This window comes from Capra hircus, unplaced genomic scaffold (genome assembly GCF_001704415.2).
Source record: "Capra hircus breed San Clemente unplaced genomic scaffold, ASM170441v1, whole genome shotgun sequence".
Taxonomy (NCBI): domain Eukaryota; kingdom Metazoa; phylum Chordata; class Mammalia; order Artiodactyla; family Bovidae; genus Capra; species Capra hircus.
Window position 1 is genome coordinate 2,078 of NW_017189526.1, and position 18,426 is coordinate 20,503.

At 61.4% G+C, this 18,426-nt stretch overlaps 1 protein-coding gene across 5 annotated transcripts; it reads right to left on the reverse strand.

The window, feature by feature from the left end:
* Positions 1-3,954: 3,954 nt before the first annotated feature.
* On the reverse strand, positions 3,955-13,076 carry TPRA1 (transmembrane protein adipocyte associated 1). 5 transcript variants are annotated; one of them, XM_018044359.1, is made up of 12 exons: positions 12,872-13,076; positions 8,022-8,145; positions 7,560-7,692; positions 6,649-6,735; positions 6,492-6,564; positions 6,301-6,380; positions 5,830-5,940; positions 5,681-5,741; positions 5,302-5,404; positions 5,139-5,219; positions 4,372-4,597; positions 3,955-4,308 (listed from the first exon to the last, which is right to left on the reverse strand). In XM_018044359.1, the coding sequence occupies exons 1-12, from the start codon at positions 13,059-13,061 to the stop codon at positions 4,294-4,296; spliced, it is 1,284 nt and encodes a 427-aa protein (XP_017899848.1). In that variant the 5' UTR covers positions 13,062-13,076; the 3' UTR covers positions 3,955-4,293. The 5 variants fall into 5 exon arrangements, with proteins under 5 accessions (XP_017899848.1, XP_017899847.1, XP_017899849.1 ...); XM_018044358.1 differs by having other exon boundaries at positions 3,955-4,597; XM_018044360.1 differs by lacking the exon at positions 12,872-13,076 and adding an exon at positions 12,291-12,544 and having other exon boundaries at positions 3,955-4,597.
* Between the last annotated feature and the right edge of the window lie 5,350 nt (positions 13,077-18,426).

The following is an 18,426-nucleotide window of genomic DNA, read 5'->3' on the forward strand; positions in this document are numbered from 1 at the left end:
AACCAGCCCGGTTACGCTGGACCCGCCTCCTCACTGGCTGTGACTTGGCTTTACCCAGGCGGGCGCCGGGCACACAAGACTGTTCTCAAGCTGCGTCCTTATTTCCCTCAAGGGCCGAGCACGCCACCCCCACCCCGAATCGTGGCCCCGAGTGCTGCCAGCGCCGTGATTAGGAGCCACGCGGAGGGACATTCCTTGAAGCAGAGTCTTGGCACTCACCCCGCAGTCCGTGCTTCGGGCAGCTTCCCAGCCGCGGGAGTTCGAGTCAGGGGTGTGCTCTGCGTTGTGTGTGTGCCTTGGTGTGTCTTCGGGCCTGCGCTCGGAGGCTGGAGCAGGTCCCCGCACACCTGCCGGGGGTACGCACGTGGGCTGTGAGCACCTTCTCTCCACCCCGAGTCAGAGCCGCCGCCTCTGCTGGGAGTGGAGAAGACAACCTCCAGGGTCTCCCACGCCTGCGGCTGGCCCTCCCCTGGACTCAGGGCTCGGGGGTCTGCAGGCCTCACCCGGCCCCAGCTGGGCCCGCCCTGGTCAGAAACACGGCCCAGCCGGCCCGGCGACTTCGGGAGAAACCCGGTCACTGCAGGGCCAGGACATCAGGCCCACATGGAGGGTGGGGGGGCAGAAAGGGGTTGTCTGGAGTCCCCGGCTGTCTCGTGGTTCTGACACTGGAAAGCGTGGGCCCAGAGTCTCACTGCTGGGTCAGAACCAGAGCTCCACCACTTTCCTACAGCAGGAGTTTGGCCGGGTCACCAAAACCTCTGAGCCTCAGTTTTCCCATCTGTGAAACAGGGACAGTGACAGCATCTGCCGAGCTCAGTGCTGAGAGGGTCACAGGGCCCCTGGATGTGCAGGGCCTCGTGGCAGCGCCTAGCACGGGCGGGAGCTACGCACGCGTCTCTTCTGCAGACACCTGAGTGCGTGCGGTCAGCGCTCTTCTCCTCTGGGGGCCAGGAAGGCCAGCGTCTAGCAGAGGAACCGACCTCAGGGAGAGCGGGCTTGTTCCCAGCAGAGGCCCCGGCCAGCGGTGTCCCAGCCTGGACCTGCCGGCTTTCGCCCGCCACGGCTCACCTGGACAGGCAGAGGGGGTGAGGGGCAGCGTCCACGAGGCACGGAAGAAAGCGTGGCGCCGGGTGTTTAAAAGAAAGAAATTGCAAGCCGCTCAGTCGTGTCCGACTCTTTGTGACCACGTGGACTTCTCCGGGCCAGGATACTGGAGTGGGTAGCCTTCCCTTCTCCAAGCGACCTTCCCAACCCAGGGGTCAAACGACAGTTTCCTGCATCGCAGGCAGATTCTTTACCGGCTGAGCCAGCAGGGAAGCCCAGGTGTTTAAAGACAACTCTCCATGCCGGATGTTCAGGAAAATTCCAACTGAGACACTTTCAAGCAGGTACATGAATCTTAATCTGGGTCAACAGACATAGCTTTTTTCACACCAGTGTATCAGGTGTCGAGCCTGAGAGGGACCTTGTTTCCTGGATGAGGCCTTTGGGCTCTGGATGCTGTCTGTCAGAGGGTGGGGCCGGGGCCGGGAGGAGAGCAGGGCGGCTGCTTCCCAGCGCCCTCTGGTGTCCAGTGGGAAGTCCACAGGCCGGGCAGCCAGGCTGGATCGGAGTCCACAGGCTCCAGTGTTATTCAGTCGCTCAGTCGAGTCCGACTCTTTGCGACCCTGTAGACTGCAGCACACCAGGCCTCCCTGTCCATCACCATCTCCCAGAGCTTGCTTAAGCTCACGTCCACTGAGTCGGTGATGCCACCCAACCTTCTCGCCAGAATAAACGTCCCCACACAATTCCTAACCAATCTGACTAAAGGGCTGCAAAAAGAAATGACTCGGTACGCGTAAACATTCCCAGCCACACGGCTGGCAGGTGAGTGTTGGGAAGCTCGGAGTTCCGGGGGCCGCAGGCTGGGGTGCCGGCACTGGGGAGGGCCATCTCGCAGGTGGGCCTACCATCCAGCCTTCCGGGGAGAAGTCCTGTGTCATGCACCCACTCCGGGGGTCTTGCCTGGAGAACCCCAGGGATGGAGGAGCCCGGCGGGCTGCAGTCCATGGGGTCGCACGGAGTCGGACACGGCTGAGTGCCTGAGCCCGCGCTGTGTCATCAGGATCGCGCCCCCTTTCACAGCCAGGGTCCCTGCTTCCCTCTGAATAATAAACATAAGCGACTAGCGCGTGAACAATGGGTGAGGAGAAGCGTTTCCTCCCAGGGGCAGCCAGCCCTCACGTGTCTGGCCCTGAAGTAGATTGTTCGCCATGGGGACAGTCGGCAGAACGGCCACGGGGCCTGCGGCTCCGACGGTGCGGTCCCATCCATGTGCTTTCCCGACGTGAGTGCTTGCGTGGAGGTGGTCAAGTGGGTATCAAGCAGGAGGAAGGTCCGTCTGCAGGGAACACACAGGATGGCATCCGCGGGGCCGGCACTGTGCCCACCCTGGCTATCGATGCTCCAGGGACGCCAGTCGTCTGTTCCCTTCTGTGCATCTGGAACTGAGGCCGGAGGGTTCGGGTCACTCACGGCGGCAGAGTCTGACCTGCGCCGCCGGGCTCCCTGACTTCCCGCCCCTCCCGGCCTCAGAAAGGACTCCCTCCTCGGATGCTCAGTGTCCCAAGCGATGGATCAGGCAGGTCAGACTATAACAGGCCCTCTACGACCCCCGGTGGACGCGGGAGCCAGCTGTGACTATTCCGAGATGAATGAGAATTCCCGGAGAGAGGAGCGAGCATCCTGGATGGGAGTTAAGTCTACTGACGTTTATGTATTTGAAATCGGAGACTCAAAAGTTTAATTTTAATAATGCCCACATGCTATCGGCTATCACAGCTATGACATCATCGCCCGCCGGGTCTGGAAAATTTCCCGGTGCACTCGTGTTCGCTACTACAAGAATAGCTGTGACCTCAGGGACCCCTTGAGGGGTCTCAGAAGCCCCGAGAGCGAGGAAGGACCCAGTGTGAGATCTCTGGGTCTGTGGCCCGATCATCCCAACCACTAAGAGAAAGAACAACCCAGACCTCCATCCCCTGGATCTGCCCGGGAGCCCCTCGTGTGCACAGGGGATCAGACAGACGCAGGGCAGGCGGCGGACACCAGTCACTGCAAAACAGAACGGACAAGTAGATGATGCTCCGCCTACACAGCGGAGAGCCGGTCAGGAGGTGGGGCCTGGAACGGGAGCTGAGGACCGCAGGTGGGAGGAGAGCTGTGTGAACTCACGGGTTTGAGGCAAAGCCCATGGTCTGCGGACGCACACGCGTGTGCTCTGGTGACAAACAGGAAATTCACGCCAGTGGGCACGTGGTCCCAGGGGCCAGGCAGGGTCAGGAGGGAGGGGACACGGGGGCTCTTGTCTCCCTGATGCTTAACCCCCGAAGTTGCTATTAAAACACCGCCCACGGGCTGTTGTTAAAGCTGCATCTCCAGCAGCTGCTGAGGGCAGGGCCTCGCCCCTGCAGCCCTGGGCGGAGGCCGCACCCACAGCACCTGACGTCCTCCCCGCAGAGGCGATGCCCCTGCCGCCCCCGGGGGCCCATTCTCTTCTGCCCATCATCGATGTTTTCAGCTTGTTGAGCCTACTTTTTTTTCCCCCTTCCTCTTGGTGCCCAATAGTGGAATTTTAGTTTCCAGCCTTGGAAACTCTTAAGGCTTTTTTAGTGCTGATAAGAAGGAATCTCTGAGAGATAAGGAAAGTCACATCCCGCGCCCTCCTAGCTGCGAGCACACAGCTGCTCCTTGGAAGCTGAAAGCTGGTCCTGATGGGAGGGCAACAGGGACCATTCCCTAGGCGCCCCTAAGTCCTGCCAGTGTGGGGACTGGCAGGAGGGAGAAGTCTGATCCTGCTTCCCCCCAAAACCCATGCTGCCCCCAGTCCTCAAGGGCCGCCCGGCAGGCAGAGTGAGGACCGTCCCGCCAGGGGCACGGGCAGCGCCCGGCCCCGCCAACCCTCCATGCCGCCACCTTCCACTCTGTTCGTTTTTATTAGAAAACAGATCAGGAAAATAGACACACTTCGGCCCACCCGTTGGCGCGGGCTCTGGGGCAGGGGTGGGCGGTGAGGAGGCCAATCCAGTCCTGGGGCCCAGGCTGCAGGGAGGCGGCAGCCGGCCGGCCCTGGGACACACGGTCGGGGCCGCGTCCCCCAGTGGGGCAGGGGCGGCTGGGAGGGGGAGTGGCCCCAGCTGAACAGAGGTGGGGACGGAGGGTGGGCAGGGCCCTCGTCTGCTCTGCTGGGACTCTCTGCCCCTGGGCCCCCCGCAGCCAGTCCCCTGCGGTCCGGCCCCCCGGGCGGCTGCGTCAGGCGTTGATGGCCTTCCAGCGCCCACTGTCCCCTGCGGTCCAGCCCCCCGGGCGGCTGCGTCAGGCGTTGATGGCCTTCCAGCGCTCACTGTCCAAGCTGTTGATACTGCCGGTGTGGCACGGCAGGGAGGCCACATCGTCCAGGTAGGCCACCCCGGCCGAGTCGAACTGCGTGCTGGCCGCCCCGGCCGCCTCCAGGCCCTCCCGCCGGGCCACTGCGTAGGGCTGGGGCAGGTGCATGTCCGGCTCCTCGGTCTCATCCACTTGGCATTTGTAGGAGAAGAGAATCTTGGGCTCCGAGCTGGTGGGGAAGAAAGTCAGGGGGCCTCCGTGAGTCCAGAAGGCCCTCTTTTGCTGGGGCTGGGCCCCTAACACCCAACCCTCGAGGCACCCTTCCTTGTTTGCCCTCTGAGGTCCACTGGGACACGTGTGAGCCCCCCAGCTCCAGGCGAGTCAACCCGGGGAGCACCTGCCTTCTCACGTCTAGTGGGTGGACGGAGTCCATCCTGGGGAACAGTGGGCCTTAACCTGCAAGTGTGCGTAGCACCGGGCGCCCACCGCTCTGACCCCCGCCCGCCCCGCTCGCCACCGCCCACTGGGCACACACGTGTGCGCGCACGCGTGGGCATGCTCTCCACATGCACCCTCGGCCTCCTCAGGTCCTGGAAGCCTGGGCGCCCGAGCCCCAGGCCGGAGGACGGAGGACGGGAGGCTGGAGGGTCGGGGGGGGGGGGTGGGGGGGGGCAGGGGGGATGGAGGTGGGGTTGCAGGTCCGCAAGCGACCCCACCCACAGCCTCTGACTCAAAGTCCCACCCCGCATCCCTGCGCGTGAGCTGCTCACCCGAAGAAGCCGCGCAGGAAGGCCACGTAGATGAGGGGCGCAAAGAAGCTGAAGTAGAGGAAGGTGGTGGCGTCCACGCAGCTGGGGGCAGGGGCGAGTCAGGGCTGCGGCGGGGGACCTGCGCCCCTCTCCTGGCCCCCCGCCCCCCGCCCCCCGCACATACCAGAGCCCCTCGACGATGTCTGCGCACAGCAGCGCGCTCCCCAGCCCTTGCACCAGGTTGAGCAGCGCCAGGATGCCCGCGTACACGTAGAAGCTCCTCCGCGCTGCAGGGCGGGCGCATGAGGCCCTGCCCGGGGCCAGGGCCCGCCCGGGGCACCCACAACCACACCCCCGACCCCCAACCACTGCCACCCCCACCCACCCCCCACTCCCCAACACCCCCACCCCCAACCCAAACCCCCAACCACCCCACAAACCCCGACCAACCCTCAACCACTCCCCACCCCATCGCCCCCCACCCCCAACCACCCCGCAACCCTCCAACCCCCATCACCCCCAACCACCCCCGCCCCACGCCCGGCCCCACCCTGGGCACTCACACGGCAGGGAGATGCGCTCCTTCAGCGGGGTCTTGGGGAGCACGACCACCAGGGAGTACACCTGTGGAGGCAGCAGGGCTGACGGGGCGCCCAGCCCCTCAGCAGCGCGCCCAGGCCCCGTGGGCAGCCCCGGCCCCCCGTCGGCTCACCAGGAAGAAGAAACAGGAGCTGACGACCCAGAACTGGCGGCCCCCGTGCCCGTAGATGTTGAAATCCTCGGCCGACAGGTGGGCGTCGGGGTACAGGATCTCCAGCGTGCCCTGCGGCGGTGCGGGGGCGGGCCTCAGGGGCTCCCGCAGCCCGCCCCACTAAGGCCCTCCGTCCCCGCTCCAGCCTCCTCTCCGCCACAGCCCGCCCCCAGGCGGGGGTCCCCCCCCCCCCGCTGGCAGAGGGCCCTCTGGAGGCCGGCCCTTGGGGGGACCCGCAGAGCTGCCGGCTGCTTGCTGAACAGCAGGTCCAGCCTGGTGGATGAGAATCCGAGGCGCCCAGCACGCGGCTTGCAGGTGCTTCCTTCGCGGCATGGAATGTTTGAGCCCCTGCACTTGATGTCCTGACGCCCCCCGCCCAGGACCAGCGGCAGTGCACGCCCAGGCCCCCGCTGCCTGCCCCCTGCCCCTCACCTGCGTGACGGAGTAGGCCAGCGACAGCACCGTGGTGATGGCCAGCACCCGCCTGATGCTGGACTTGCTCTCCAGGTGCCCTGGAACAAACGTCCTGGTCAGGGGGCGGGGCCCGCCCCGGGGGCGGGGCCGGGGCGGGGCCAGTGCCGGGGGCGGGGCTGGGGTGGGCGCAGGCGCAGGGGCACACACACCGAAGGCCAGGCCCAGGATGACCACGCTCAGCTCGATGGCCAGCAGGAAGAAGCGCGTGATCTCCCACAGGATCTGGACACAGTGGGGCAGAGCGTCAGCCCTGGGGCCGGCGCCCCTCCCGGCGCCCAGCGCCCCCACCGACAGGCCCAGGCCCACCTTGTCAGCCACCGTCGCGGCATCTGATGTGCTGACCGTCATGGACACCACCGCCCGGGCAATGCCCACCAGCGCCACCACGAACACCTGGGGAGGCAAAGAGGACCCAGGGTTGGGGGGAGGTCACACCAGGGGACGACTTCTCCCAGAATCGCTTCTGTGGGCGCAAGACTGTACCATCTGACCCCTGAGCCTGGAAAGCCGTGTCCAGCCTCGGGAGGCTGACACCACTTGGGGCCACATGCCCGCCGCGTGCCAGGCAGCCAGGGGCGGGAGCTCTATGTGCTCCCACTGGGGGCGTGCTCACAGCACCGTGAGCTGAAAAGATCCACAGCGCATCTGGAGGACGGGCACTGAGGTCTAGAGGGGCCGTGCCGCTGGCCCCAGGTCTTGTGGCACAGCCAGAGGTCAGAACACGCTGGGCATCCCCCACCTGGCACCCACTCCCCTTTCCTTCAAGCCATACTTCCCCAGTTTGCTCCCTGGGGCCACTACCCTCCTCGGTCCATGCAGTCTCGCTGAGCTGACCCCTCCCTTCCAGCTCCAGAGTATCTCTTTCCCTGCGAGTCAGGGATGAACAGGGGTCCCAGGTGGGCCACTCAGAGGTAACGCCAGGTCTGCAGTGTGCAACCACCGAGTGATGCCCTTCCGCTGCAGCTGGCAGGGGGTCAGCTCAGGGAGGTCAGCACACAGCTCTCTTGGATGCTTTTGATACCGTGCGGGGAGAACGCATGTGAAGGTAAGGCCAGCGGCAAGTGGACGTGCAAAAAGAGGGTCTTGACAGCGTCAGGTAACCCCTGGATGCAGCCACACCTGAAGCTAGTTATTCTTTACAAAGACAGCTAATAATTCCCTGTTTTGCTTAAGCCAGGTGGAACTGGGTTTTCTGTCACCGATTGGAATGAACTCACCAGGATATAAAAAGTGATAAAGATGGGGCTGGAGGTGACTCGAATCTTGGCCCGAGCGAATGGAAGCTTCCAGAGCAGGAAGATGAAAAACAGCACATTGGGGATGAGCAGCAGGAGGTCCCAGTACCGGACCCTGGAAGACGGGCACAGCAGGCGGCTCAGCGGTGGGGCTGTCTGCACCCCAGCACGCCTGCCTCCCACACACACACACAGACACAGGGCTGCGCCTCACACACACACACACACACACACACACACACAAATACACAGCGCTGTGCCTGCCTCACACACACACACACACACACACACACACACACACACAGGGCTGTGCCTGCCTCACACACACACACACACACACACACACACACACAAATACACAGCGCTGTGCCAGCCTCACACACACACGCATGCACACACACATCCACAGGGAGCCCCTCTCACGGGCAGGGCCGTGCCCCTCACCGCGAGGTGCCAATGTCCTCGTAGAGCAGCAGCAGGCAGCGGTGCGGCACACTGATGTTGGGCGCCAGAGGCGGGGGCGAACTGGCCCCCATGTCCCAGGTGTCCATCCTGCCAGCAGCCAGCCCTGTGGGGGGAGGGGAGAGTCAGCACGTGAGCAGCACCAGGGTCTTGGGGTCCCCAACCCAGCAGGCAGGAGGGGGTGTCTGCAGGGAGCGCGGGGCCCGGCAGCAGGACGTGACAGGTGCCAGCACTGAAAACGATGACTGAACAGGCCGTGCTCCTGACCCGGCGCCCCCGCCCCCGGCAGCCTGGGGCGCGAGCAGCCCAAGTGCCACCATCAGCAGAACGCCCGCTCAGCAGGGTGTCTGTGCCAATGCTAGAACGCTGCCCACAAACAGGAGCGAGTCCCTGTCCCAGCCTGGCAGGCACCACGCTGAGTGGAGGCCGGGGAGGGGCACCCGGTGGAGGGCGGCAGGCCCGTGGCAGGGTCGGTGTGCGGGTGTGCTGGCTGTGAGCACGCGCCTGTGAGTGGGGTGCCTTTGTGGGTGGGTTACGGCTTCAGCAGGTTTTCAACAACGAGGAAGGTGAATCGTTTACGTGCTGAGTGCCCAGGTTGGCCACGAGCAGCCCAGGATGCTCCCTGCGGGGGGCCGGCGCCCGCTGTGCAGGCCAGGGTTGGGGGGTGCAGGGGCAGCCCTGCGCTTGGGGAAGACTCTGGGGTGGGCGAGCCTGGACCGGGGGCTCAGAACCCCCCGTCCTTCCCTCCCACACAGGCCACCAGCGGCTCTGCGGTCAGTCTCCCTCGGCAGCCTGACGAGGAGGCCAGGAGGTGTTAAAGGGGATGGAAGGTGCTAAAGCACCCGTGCTTACAAACCAAACCTCTAGAGGCACGTGCTGAGAAGCAGGAGGGGAACAAACTAAAACGCCGGGAAACGCAGCAGAGAGTGCCGGGGTGCCCAGGGTCCACGCTGCTTCGCAGAAGAGCCATGGGTCCTAGCTGGCACGAGGCTTCCCAGAAGCAGGGCCACTTTCCCAGCTCCCCTCCGTGCTGGCTGTGGCCGCGTGACCGAGTTGCGTCCAGCTGGCTGTGAGCAGCAAGGTGTGCCAATTTTCAGGGCAGCCCTCCTCCTTTCCCACTGCCTGGAATTGTGGGTGTGGTGGTGGGAGCAGTAGCAGCCACTCTGGACCACAAGGCAGAAGTCATGGAACCCAGGGCAACAGGGTGTCTGGGTCTCGGACAAGCAGGTCAGCTGGCACAGACTGCTGTGCAGCAGGCAGCAGAGCCCGTCCGCCTCGTCATCTCAGCCCTGCTCAGTAGCTGAGCCGGAATGCAGAGGAGCGCTGCCACAGGCGGGGTTGTCAGACGGAACGGTATCTGGACTGAGACCTAAGTAACTGGAAGTAGCTGGACGGGGGTAATCTGGGCAGAGCACATCCCGGGGACGGGGCGGTGGAGGCAACGGCAGGGGCAGCAGTCTTGGCCCGTTCAAAGGGCACAGGGCACGCTGCCGCCAGAAGAGAGAGGAGATGGGGGCACAGCCGGAAGAGAGAGGAGACGGGGCGGCCCGGCCAGCCACTCTCCTTCTAAGCACAACGGTGGGGGGAGGGAGACGGTGGAGGTGGCACCAAAGCAGGGGATGGGGGCGGGGAGACGGAGCGCTCGGCCTGCTGGGGGTGGCAGGGGTGGAGTGGTGGGACCTGGGACCCCTTTGGGAGGGTCGGCCAGCAGGACCCACAGATGGACCCAAGTAGCAGTGAGGGCAGAGGGCACGGGAAGCTGATTCCAGGCTCCGACCTGAGCCTCAGGGCGCCTGCAGCGGCCTGGCCAACTGCAGACGGTGTCTTCGCGATGCTAAGGTGAGGGGGTGTCCCTGGGATTGCTAAGGTGAGGACGCTGTCCCCACGATCGCTCAGCAGGTGCTCCATCATTGCAGGACCTCCTTGATGCCCTGTGCTCATAACAAAGCCCCTCACCAGCACCAGAAGCTGGAGCCGCTGACCGTAAGCCAGTGGTTTCCAGTGGGGGTGGCGTGGTCAGTGCAGGCCCCTCAGCGGGGTGGTTTCAGGGCTGCCTCGTGTCCTGCAGGGACCCCCGCACAGCCGAGAGGAGCCCGTGGGTGGACGGCGGCCACACAGAGTGGGAGCGTGGCTGGAGGACTTCTCCAGGCTTTGCGTGGCCGGCACCCCCTTTCCCTGCGGGAAGCCTCAGGACCCCCGTCTCCATGCACAGGGTGTTGGTACGACTTACAACACTCCCTCTGCAACCCCAGGGAGCGTTCACACTGCAGTCCACGCGGAACGAGAGCCGACAGAGGAACAAGAGGCGAGACGCAGACAGCACCGGGCAGGAGCCCCTGGGCCCAGCCACGCCCGAAGCTAGGCGCCCCAGCCCCACCGCTGGGGAGGACCCTGCATTCTGAAATCTTAACAAATGCCCAGCTTGACCTTCTGGCTCTGCCAGGTGCTGCCTCTGTGACCTTGGGCCAGTCTCTTCCCTCTCTCAGTGTCACGGGACCGTGCCTCCCCACCAGCAAGGCTGCCGGAAGGATCAGGCAAGAGCAGAGAAGGGAGTCTGCACAGGACCACACACACAAGGTGACTGCCGCTTTCTCCCCAGAGCGGGAGCTGGGGGTGTGGGTTCAAGCCCCACTCGCTCCGGAGTCTGGGCTGGGGAAGGTGGGTGCCCGCCGTGCCTATCTCCCCCGCCCCGGCCCCGCTCGCCCTGTAAGAGCTGGGGAAGAGGAGAGCCCTGCAGCCCAGCCTGCCTCCAGGGCCCGGGGCCCCTCCCAGGGGGTTGTCCCAGGGCTCGGTGTCTCCCCTGCAGACACAGGGACCCCCGGGCCCGATCCAGGGTGGGGTGCTGGTAACAAGTGAACTTGGGGCGGGCAGGGGTGGGGATCACACGACTCACAGCAGGTTGCCACAGTGTCAGAGCTCACAAAATGACTGAAGCTGGGACTCGAGCAACAGGACAGGCGCGCCCCTCCCTTCCGGTGGGTGCTCCGGGCCCGTACTTTCTGCGTGCTGACCCGTGGGGCCACCACTCCGGCCTCCAGGAGCAGGCAGCCAGCCGCTGTCCCATTACAGACAGAAGGAGGCTGAGGGGGACCATCGGAGGCCCCCCCATTCCCCTCCCCCACCACAGGTGAGCTCCAGGCCGTGCCAGAGCGAGGGGTCTGCAGGAGAGAGGGGCCAGGAGGGCAGGCTGGTGAAGGGCACAGAGAGAGGGAGACTTCCTGGGACGCTGAGTGCCCTGGGCAGCCCCGTGCCGCTCAGGACCAGGGACGCTGGGACAGACTGTCTCTTCCACCTGGGCAGGACGCTCCTGACCTCGCTGCCATTCCAGAGACCTCCTCCCACCCTCCCTCTGTCTGCGGCCAGCCTGTGGGCATCACGCCAGTGGTGTGGGCCCTGTGTGCTGGACCTGGGCCAGGAGGGCCCTACTTCTCTGAGCCTCAGCCTCTCTGAGTTTCTGGGTCTCCCCGGTCTGTGCAGAGGTCCTGGATGGGAGCCCTGCAGAAACAGAAAACCCTGAGCAGATGGGCTGCTGTGGAAACACCACTCAGGGCAGCCGGCCCCAGCTGCTCACGGAGATTTCAATCCTGGACCGAACGTTTCACCACCATTATCCTCCAGCCTTGGGGAAGGGGGTGGACCCTACCAGGAGTCCCCAGGAGGGAAGACAGCCCTGTGCCTTCTGGCCCGACCTCTGCAGATTCCCTTCGACTTGGCCGGCTGCGTGCTCTCCCAGCCCACAACCAGATCGCAGCTTTTGGGCCAGCTCCTCTGAGGAGCCCTCCCTGACCACCCCTTCCATCCGAAATGGCCCTCAGCTGTGTGTCTATGTGTCTGTGGGACGTCCAGCCCGGGCGGGTCATGACCCAGTTCTCGGGGGGACAGCCAATGTGGTGAGCTGGACAGATGAACGTCCAGCAGCAGAGAGAGAGGGCCCAGCCCTCCTGGACAGTGGGAGGACCGTCCGGGAGGCCTCACGGCCCGATCCCCACCACACAGCGACGACAGGTCACTTCCCGCTGCCCCTGCCAGGAGACACCCCCCACCCCCACCCTCTCGGACGCGGGAGCCGGAGGTGACCATTCGCAGACACGTCTCGGCGCACAGCCTGGGGTGCAGGGTCCGGGAGCTCGGTCTCCCCGGCGGCCCTGGGGCTGCCTCTGGGCGGGAGGCCGGCTCCCGGCGGCAGGAGGCGGGACAGGGACGTTCGGGATCGGCTCGCGCAGCTGGGGCAGAGCAGGGACTTCCCCTTACCTGGGGCCCCGGCCGCCCATCCGCCGCCGGGCGCGGACCCCGCCAAAGGCCGCGGGCCTGGGCCTCCGGCGCTCGGGCCGGGAAAGTGGCGCGGGGAGCGCGGCGCGGGAGGCCGGCTTCGGGAGACCGGGCGGGAGACGCGATCAGGACACGCGATCCGCCTGACCCCGCGCGGCCCTCCCGGCAGCGGCGACCCGGAAGGGAGGCGCGTCCTCTGCGTTCCGCCAAAACTGCAAAAACAGCCACTGTCCCTGCCCGCGGCGGCGCGGGGACCCGCCCCCAGCCGGCAGCAACCAATAGAAACGGAGTTACGCCGGAACGGGGGCGGGGCGAGTGCAGAGGACGGAGCCAATCGGGTCTCCGGGAGGCGGGGCGGCCCGCCGGCCTCTTAAAGAGCCAGCGCGCGGTCCTCTCAGCCGCCAAGGGTTGCGGCCGCGGTCCTTTGCGACCTACCGTCCACGCCCGCCTCCCGCAGCGCCCCCTCCACCAGCGTCCGGGGAGGCGCTCCGCCGCCTCCGGCCCGGTGACCTCCGGGCCCCAGGGACTAGCCCCCACCCGGGCCCGGCGCGGCCCCTTCGCACCTGCCCACGCACCCTCCGCCTCCAGGCCGCCCTGCCGGCGGGCTGTCATCGTCCCTTTTCGCAGAGCAGACCCCGGGGCGGAGGCGTTAAGCGCTTCCCCCGAAGTCACAGGACCAGGAAGTGACAGGACCCAGGCCTGGGGCTTGGCCTGCTTTCCCTCACCGCTGACCTCCAGGAAGCCCTCCCACATGGCCTGCTCTTCCCCTCCTGCGTCTGTGCGGGGTTTCCTCCTCTGCCCGCCACCACGAGGCTCCGCCTGGCCGGGCCCCTCCTGTCTCCTCATCCTCATCCCTCCCACCCGCTTCTCTCTGGGTTCCCCGTTTCTCTTCCTTGACTACACCAAGCTTCCTTACCTGTGGGTCTGTCACTTAACACACACTTCCACTTGACACCCTAGCCAAAGTGGCTGTTCAGTCTCTGTAACACAAAGCCCTTTCGTTTGTTCTCAGTTGCTACCAAAACTGGATTCTTTTTTCTGGGGGTGGTGACTTCATGGGAAATAGATGGGGAAACCGTGGAAACAGTGTCAGACTTTATTTTGGGGGAATCCAAAATCACTGCAGATGGTGACTGCAGCCATGAAATTAAAAGACGCTTACTCCTTGGAAGGAAAGTTATGACCAACCTAGATAGCATATTCAAAAGCACAGACATTACTTTGCCAACAAAGGTCCGTCTAGTCAAGGCTATGGTTTTTCCAGTGGTCATGTATGGATGTGAGAGTTAGACTGTGAAGAAAGCTGAGCGCTGAAGAATTAATGCTTTTGAACTGTGGTGCTGGAGAAGACTCTTGAGAGTCCCTTGGACTGCAAGGATATCCAACCAATCCATCCTAAAGGAGATCAGTCCAGGTGTTCATTGGGAGGACTGATGCTGAAGCTGAAACTCCAGTATTTTGGCCACCTCATGCAACGAGTTGCCTCATTGGAAAAGACTCTGATGCAGAGAGGGATTGAGGGCAGGAGGAGAAGGGAACGACAGAGGATGAGACGGCTGGATGGCATCACGGACTTGATGGACATGAGTTTGAGTGAACTCTGGGAGTTGGTGATGGACAGGGAGGCCTGGCGTGCTGTGATTCATGGGGTCACAAAGAGTCGGACACGACTGAGCGACTGAACTGAACTGAACTGAGTTGAAAGACACAACCGAGGTAAAGAGCAGGACAAGGAAGGATTTATTATCTGCAGCAAGTAAGGAGAACATCTGGGATCTTTCCCAAATTAATGCAAGTGCAAGTCCCTGAATGGGTCTGACTCTTTGCAACCCCATCGGCTATACAGTGCATGGAGCTCTCCAGGCCAGAATACTGGGGTGGGTTCAGTTCAGTCACTCGGTCGAGTCTGACTCTGTGACTGTGGCAAGCCAGACCTCCCTGTCCATCACCAACTCCCGGAGTTTACTCAGACTCATGTCCATCAAGTCAGTGATGCCATCCAACCATCTCATACTCTGTCGTCCCCTCTCCTCCCGCCTTCAATCTTTCCCAGCATCAGGGTCTTTTCCAGTGAGTCAGTTCTTTGCATCAGGTGGCCAAAGTATTGGAGTTTCAGCATCAGTCCTTCCAGTGAATATTCGGGACTGATTTCCTTTAGGATGGACTGGCTGGGTCTGTGGCTGAGTTATCCAGATTTTCTGGCAGCACTTTTACAGCATCATCTTTTAGGATTTGAAAGAGCTCAACTGGAATTCCATCACCTCCACTAGCTTTGTTCATAGTGATGCTTCCTAAGGCCCACTTGGACTTCGAATTCCAGGATGTCTGGCTCTAGGTACGTGATCATACCATTATGGTTATCTGGGTCGTGAAGATCTTTTTTGTACAGTTCTTCTGTGTATTCTTGCCACCTCTTCTTAACATCTTCTGCTTCCGTTAGGTCCCTACCATTTCTGTCCTTTATTGAGCCCATTTTTGCATGAAATGTTCCCTTGGTGTCTCTAATTTTCTTGAGATCTCTAGTCTTCCTCATTCAATTGTTTTCCTCTATTTCTTTAAATGATCACTGAAGAAGACTTTCTTATCTCTCCTTGGATAGTCCAAAGAATATATCCAAAGATATATATAATCTTTGGAACTCTGCATTCAAATAGGTGTGTCTTTCCTTTTCTCCTTTGCCTTCCGCCTCTCTTCTTTTCATAGCTGTTTGTAAGACCTCCTCAGACAACCATTTTGCCTTCTTGCATTTCTTTTTCTTCAGGATGCTCTTGATCACTGCCTCCTGTACAATGTCACGAACCTCCATCCATAGTTCTTCAGGCACTCTGTCTATCAGATCTAATCCCTTGAATCTATTTGTCACACTGTATAATCGTCAGGGATTTGATTTAGGTCATACCTGAATGGCCTAGTGGTTTTCCCTACTTTCTTCAATTCAAGTCTGAATTTGGCAATAAGGAGTTCATGACGTGAGCCACAGTCAGCTCCTGGTCTTGTTTTTGCTGACTGTATAGAGCTTCTCCATCTTTGGCTGCAATGAATAGAATCAATCTGATTTTGGTGTTGACCATCTGGTGATGTCCATGTGTAGCGTCTTCTCTTGTGTTGTTGGAAGAGGATGTTTGCTATGACCAGTGCGTTCTCTTGGCAAAACTCTATTAGCCTTTGCCCTGCTTCATTTTGGACTCCAAAGCCAAATTTGCCTGTTACTCCAGGTATCTCTTGACTTCCTACTTTTGCATTCCAGTCCCCTATGGTGAAAAGGTCATCTTTTTTGGGTATTAGTTCTAGAAGGTCTTGTAGGTCTTCATAGAACTGTTTAACTTAAGCTTCTTCAGCACTACTGGTTGGAACATAGGCTTGGATTACCACAATATTGAATGTTTTCCCTTGGGAACAAACAGAGATCATTCTGTCATTTACGAGACTGCACCCAAGTACTGCATTTAGGACTCTTTTGTTGACTATGAGAGCTACTCCATTTCTTCTAAGGGATTCTTGCCAACAGTAGTAGATATGATGGTCGTCTGAGTTAAATTCACCCATTCCAGCCTATCCCTTCTCCAGTGGATCTTCTTGACCCAGGAATTGAACCGTGGTCTCCTGCATTGCAGGCGGATTCTTTACCAACTGAGCTATCAGGGAAGCCCTATTTTAAGGGAAGGGTACATGCATATTCGTGAAGGGTCTTGGGCTATCCAAGCTTTAGTTAATTGAGGTCATATGGGTCAGAGACCATCCCTCAGGTTCCGGTTGGCCTGGTGATCGAGTCATCAGGCTTGTCTTTACCACTGAAACAAAACAGGGCATATTTAGAACTGATGTCTTGTCCAGCATTGTTACTTCCGTTGCCTGATGACAGCTCGTCTCTGCATCCTTGTGTCCCCTTAACATCATTAATTACTGAGACCTGGTCCAGGGCAAGGACGGTGGCCAGTCTTAGACCCCCAGTGACTTAGACCAGAACGGCTCCTCTCTTGTCACGAAAGCCACGCCCAGGTCTCTTTCCGGGCCTGCCCTGTGTGCCTGCGTGCCTGTAGGCTGTCGCTCGGTTGCGTCCGACTCCTTGTGACCCTGTGGACTGCAGTCTGCCCGGATGCTGTGTCCATGAGGTTTTCCCAACAGGAATATTGGAGCGGGTTGCCATTTTCTTCTCCAGGAGATCTTCCTGACCCAGGCATCCAACCCACGACCTCTGCACTGGCAGGTGGAATCTTTACCACTCAGCCACCTGAGCAGCCCTTACCTGCTTACTCCAGCACAGTCTCTCTAACAGGGTCGTGTTCTTTTAGTCACTTCCTGGTTCAGCATCAGCCTCCCCTAAGTAGAATGTCCGTGTTGTGGTGATAGAGCCGTGCTTATCACATTCCCTGAGTGTCCAGAGCCTGACTCAGGGCCTGGCGCACGTTGTAAGCACCCACTTATCACAGTAACGCCAAGACACACACCCGTGACACCACACTTTTTCCACATCTGGGCTGGAATGAGCTCAGGCCCCGGTCTTTGGCTAGCTCCTGTTCGAAACGAGGGGAAGGTGAGGAGGCCAGCAGCTTGTGACCATCTGGGACCATCTGGGACTCAGTTTATCTGCCCTTCCCAGCTTGGACCCCAGTCAAAGTGCTGTTTCTGCAGCAGCCCCTAGAAGCAGCGCTCCAGGAGGCGCCTGTGTCCCTGAATGGGCAGCTCCGAGAGTTTCTGCCCCGGGGGTTACCTGCATCACCCCCCCCTCACCTGTAAGTGGCAACACAAGTCCCCAGCCACTTCTGACCTCCAGGGGCAGGAAAGGTCTGACCCCCGTGCCAGGAAGGAGGGGAGGTGGGGTACACTGACCTGCCCTCCACCCTTGCTGTCTGAGATGGGACAGTTGCAGGGTGGAGGTGGGGGATGGGTTTTGTGCTCTGAGCTGTGAGCCCCCTGGAGGTTTCTGTGGGATCTCATTTGTGGAGTAATTAGGGCGCTTTCCTCGCCCCCTCCCTTCGGGACAGAGGCACGCCTGCTCAGTGCTGTGCCCCCTGCACAGAGGACAGAGCAGGGCAGCGGCGAGCCTCCATGAATGGGGCTTAATAAACACAGATCTGACCCCAGGTGTCTCGCTTGCCCTACATCAGGCTTGCAGGGGGTTGAGCCTCTCAAGGCATGGCCCACAGGGGCAGCTCCTGCAGAACTGGGCTCCCTGAGCACAATGGGGACCCCAAAATAATAGACACGGTTGGTTCTGCTCAGCAGAGGGACCGGGCAGCAGAGGCTCCCGGCCAAGCCCGGCCCAGTCCCAGACCCACAGACACTGAGTTGATAACACGCTGACTGCCGTGAGCTGTTGGATTCCTTGCCTGGCTTCCCCTCGAGTTCCCCGGCTCAGAGGAGTGCTGCCCCCGCCTCGTCTCCTGAGCCAGACTTCCGCTGCATGGTGAAAGTGAAAGTGTCAGCCGCTCAGTCATGGCCCGCCAGGCTCCTCTGTTCATGAAACTCCCCGGGCAAGAATACTGGAGCGGGTAGCCATGCTCTCCTCCACGGGATGTTCCAACTCCACCCTGGTCCTCCCTTTTGCTATCCTCCACTGACTCCACAGACATGAGTCTGAGTAATCTCCGGGAGTTGGTGATGGACAGGGAGGCCTGGCGTGCTATGGTCCATGGGGTCGTGAAGAGTCGGACATGACTGAGCGACTGAACTGAACTGAACTGAACGGATCCTCAAGACCAATAAACTCTACCTCCTGAAGGCCTCTTGGATATCTGCACTTCCAGGGATCACTCCTGCCCCTACCAGGGTCCCCTCCTGAGATGCTTGCTCACCACACAAGAGAGCAGGGCTCCAGCCCCGCCCTGCTCGCCTGCCCTCATCCAGGCTGCCTCTGCCTGGAGGCAGAATGGCCGCCTGTTCGTCCCTCTATGTCCTCGGGCGTTGGTTTCGGGCTACCCGCAGACAAACTTCAACGGTGCTCAGTTACTCATATAAAATGGCGCGGTATCTGTACATCTCCCCTGCATATAACCAGCCTACACCCTTCTGTTCACTGTAGCCTCAAGATTATTCACAATACCTTGCTGTTTCTGTTCAGCCCCTCAGTCGTGTCCGACTCTTTGCAGCCCCATGGACTGCAGCAGGCCAGGCCTCC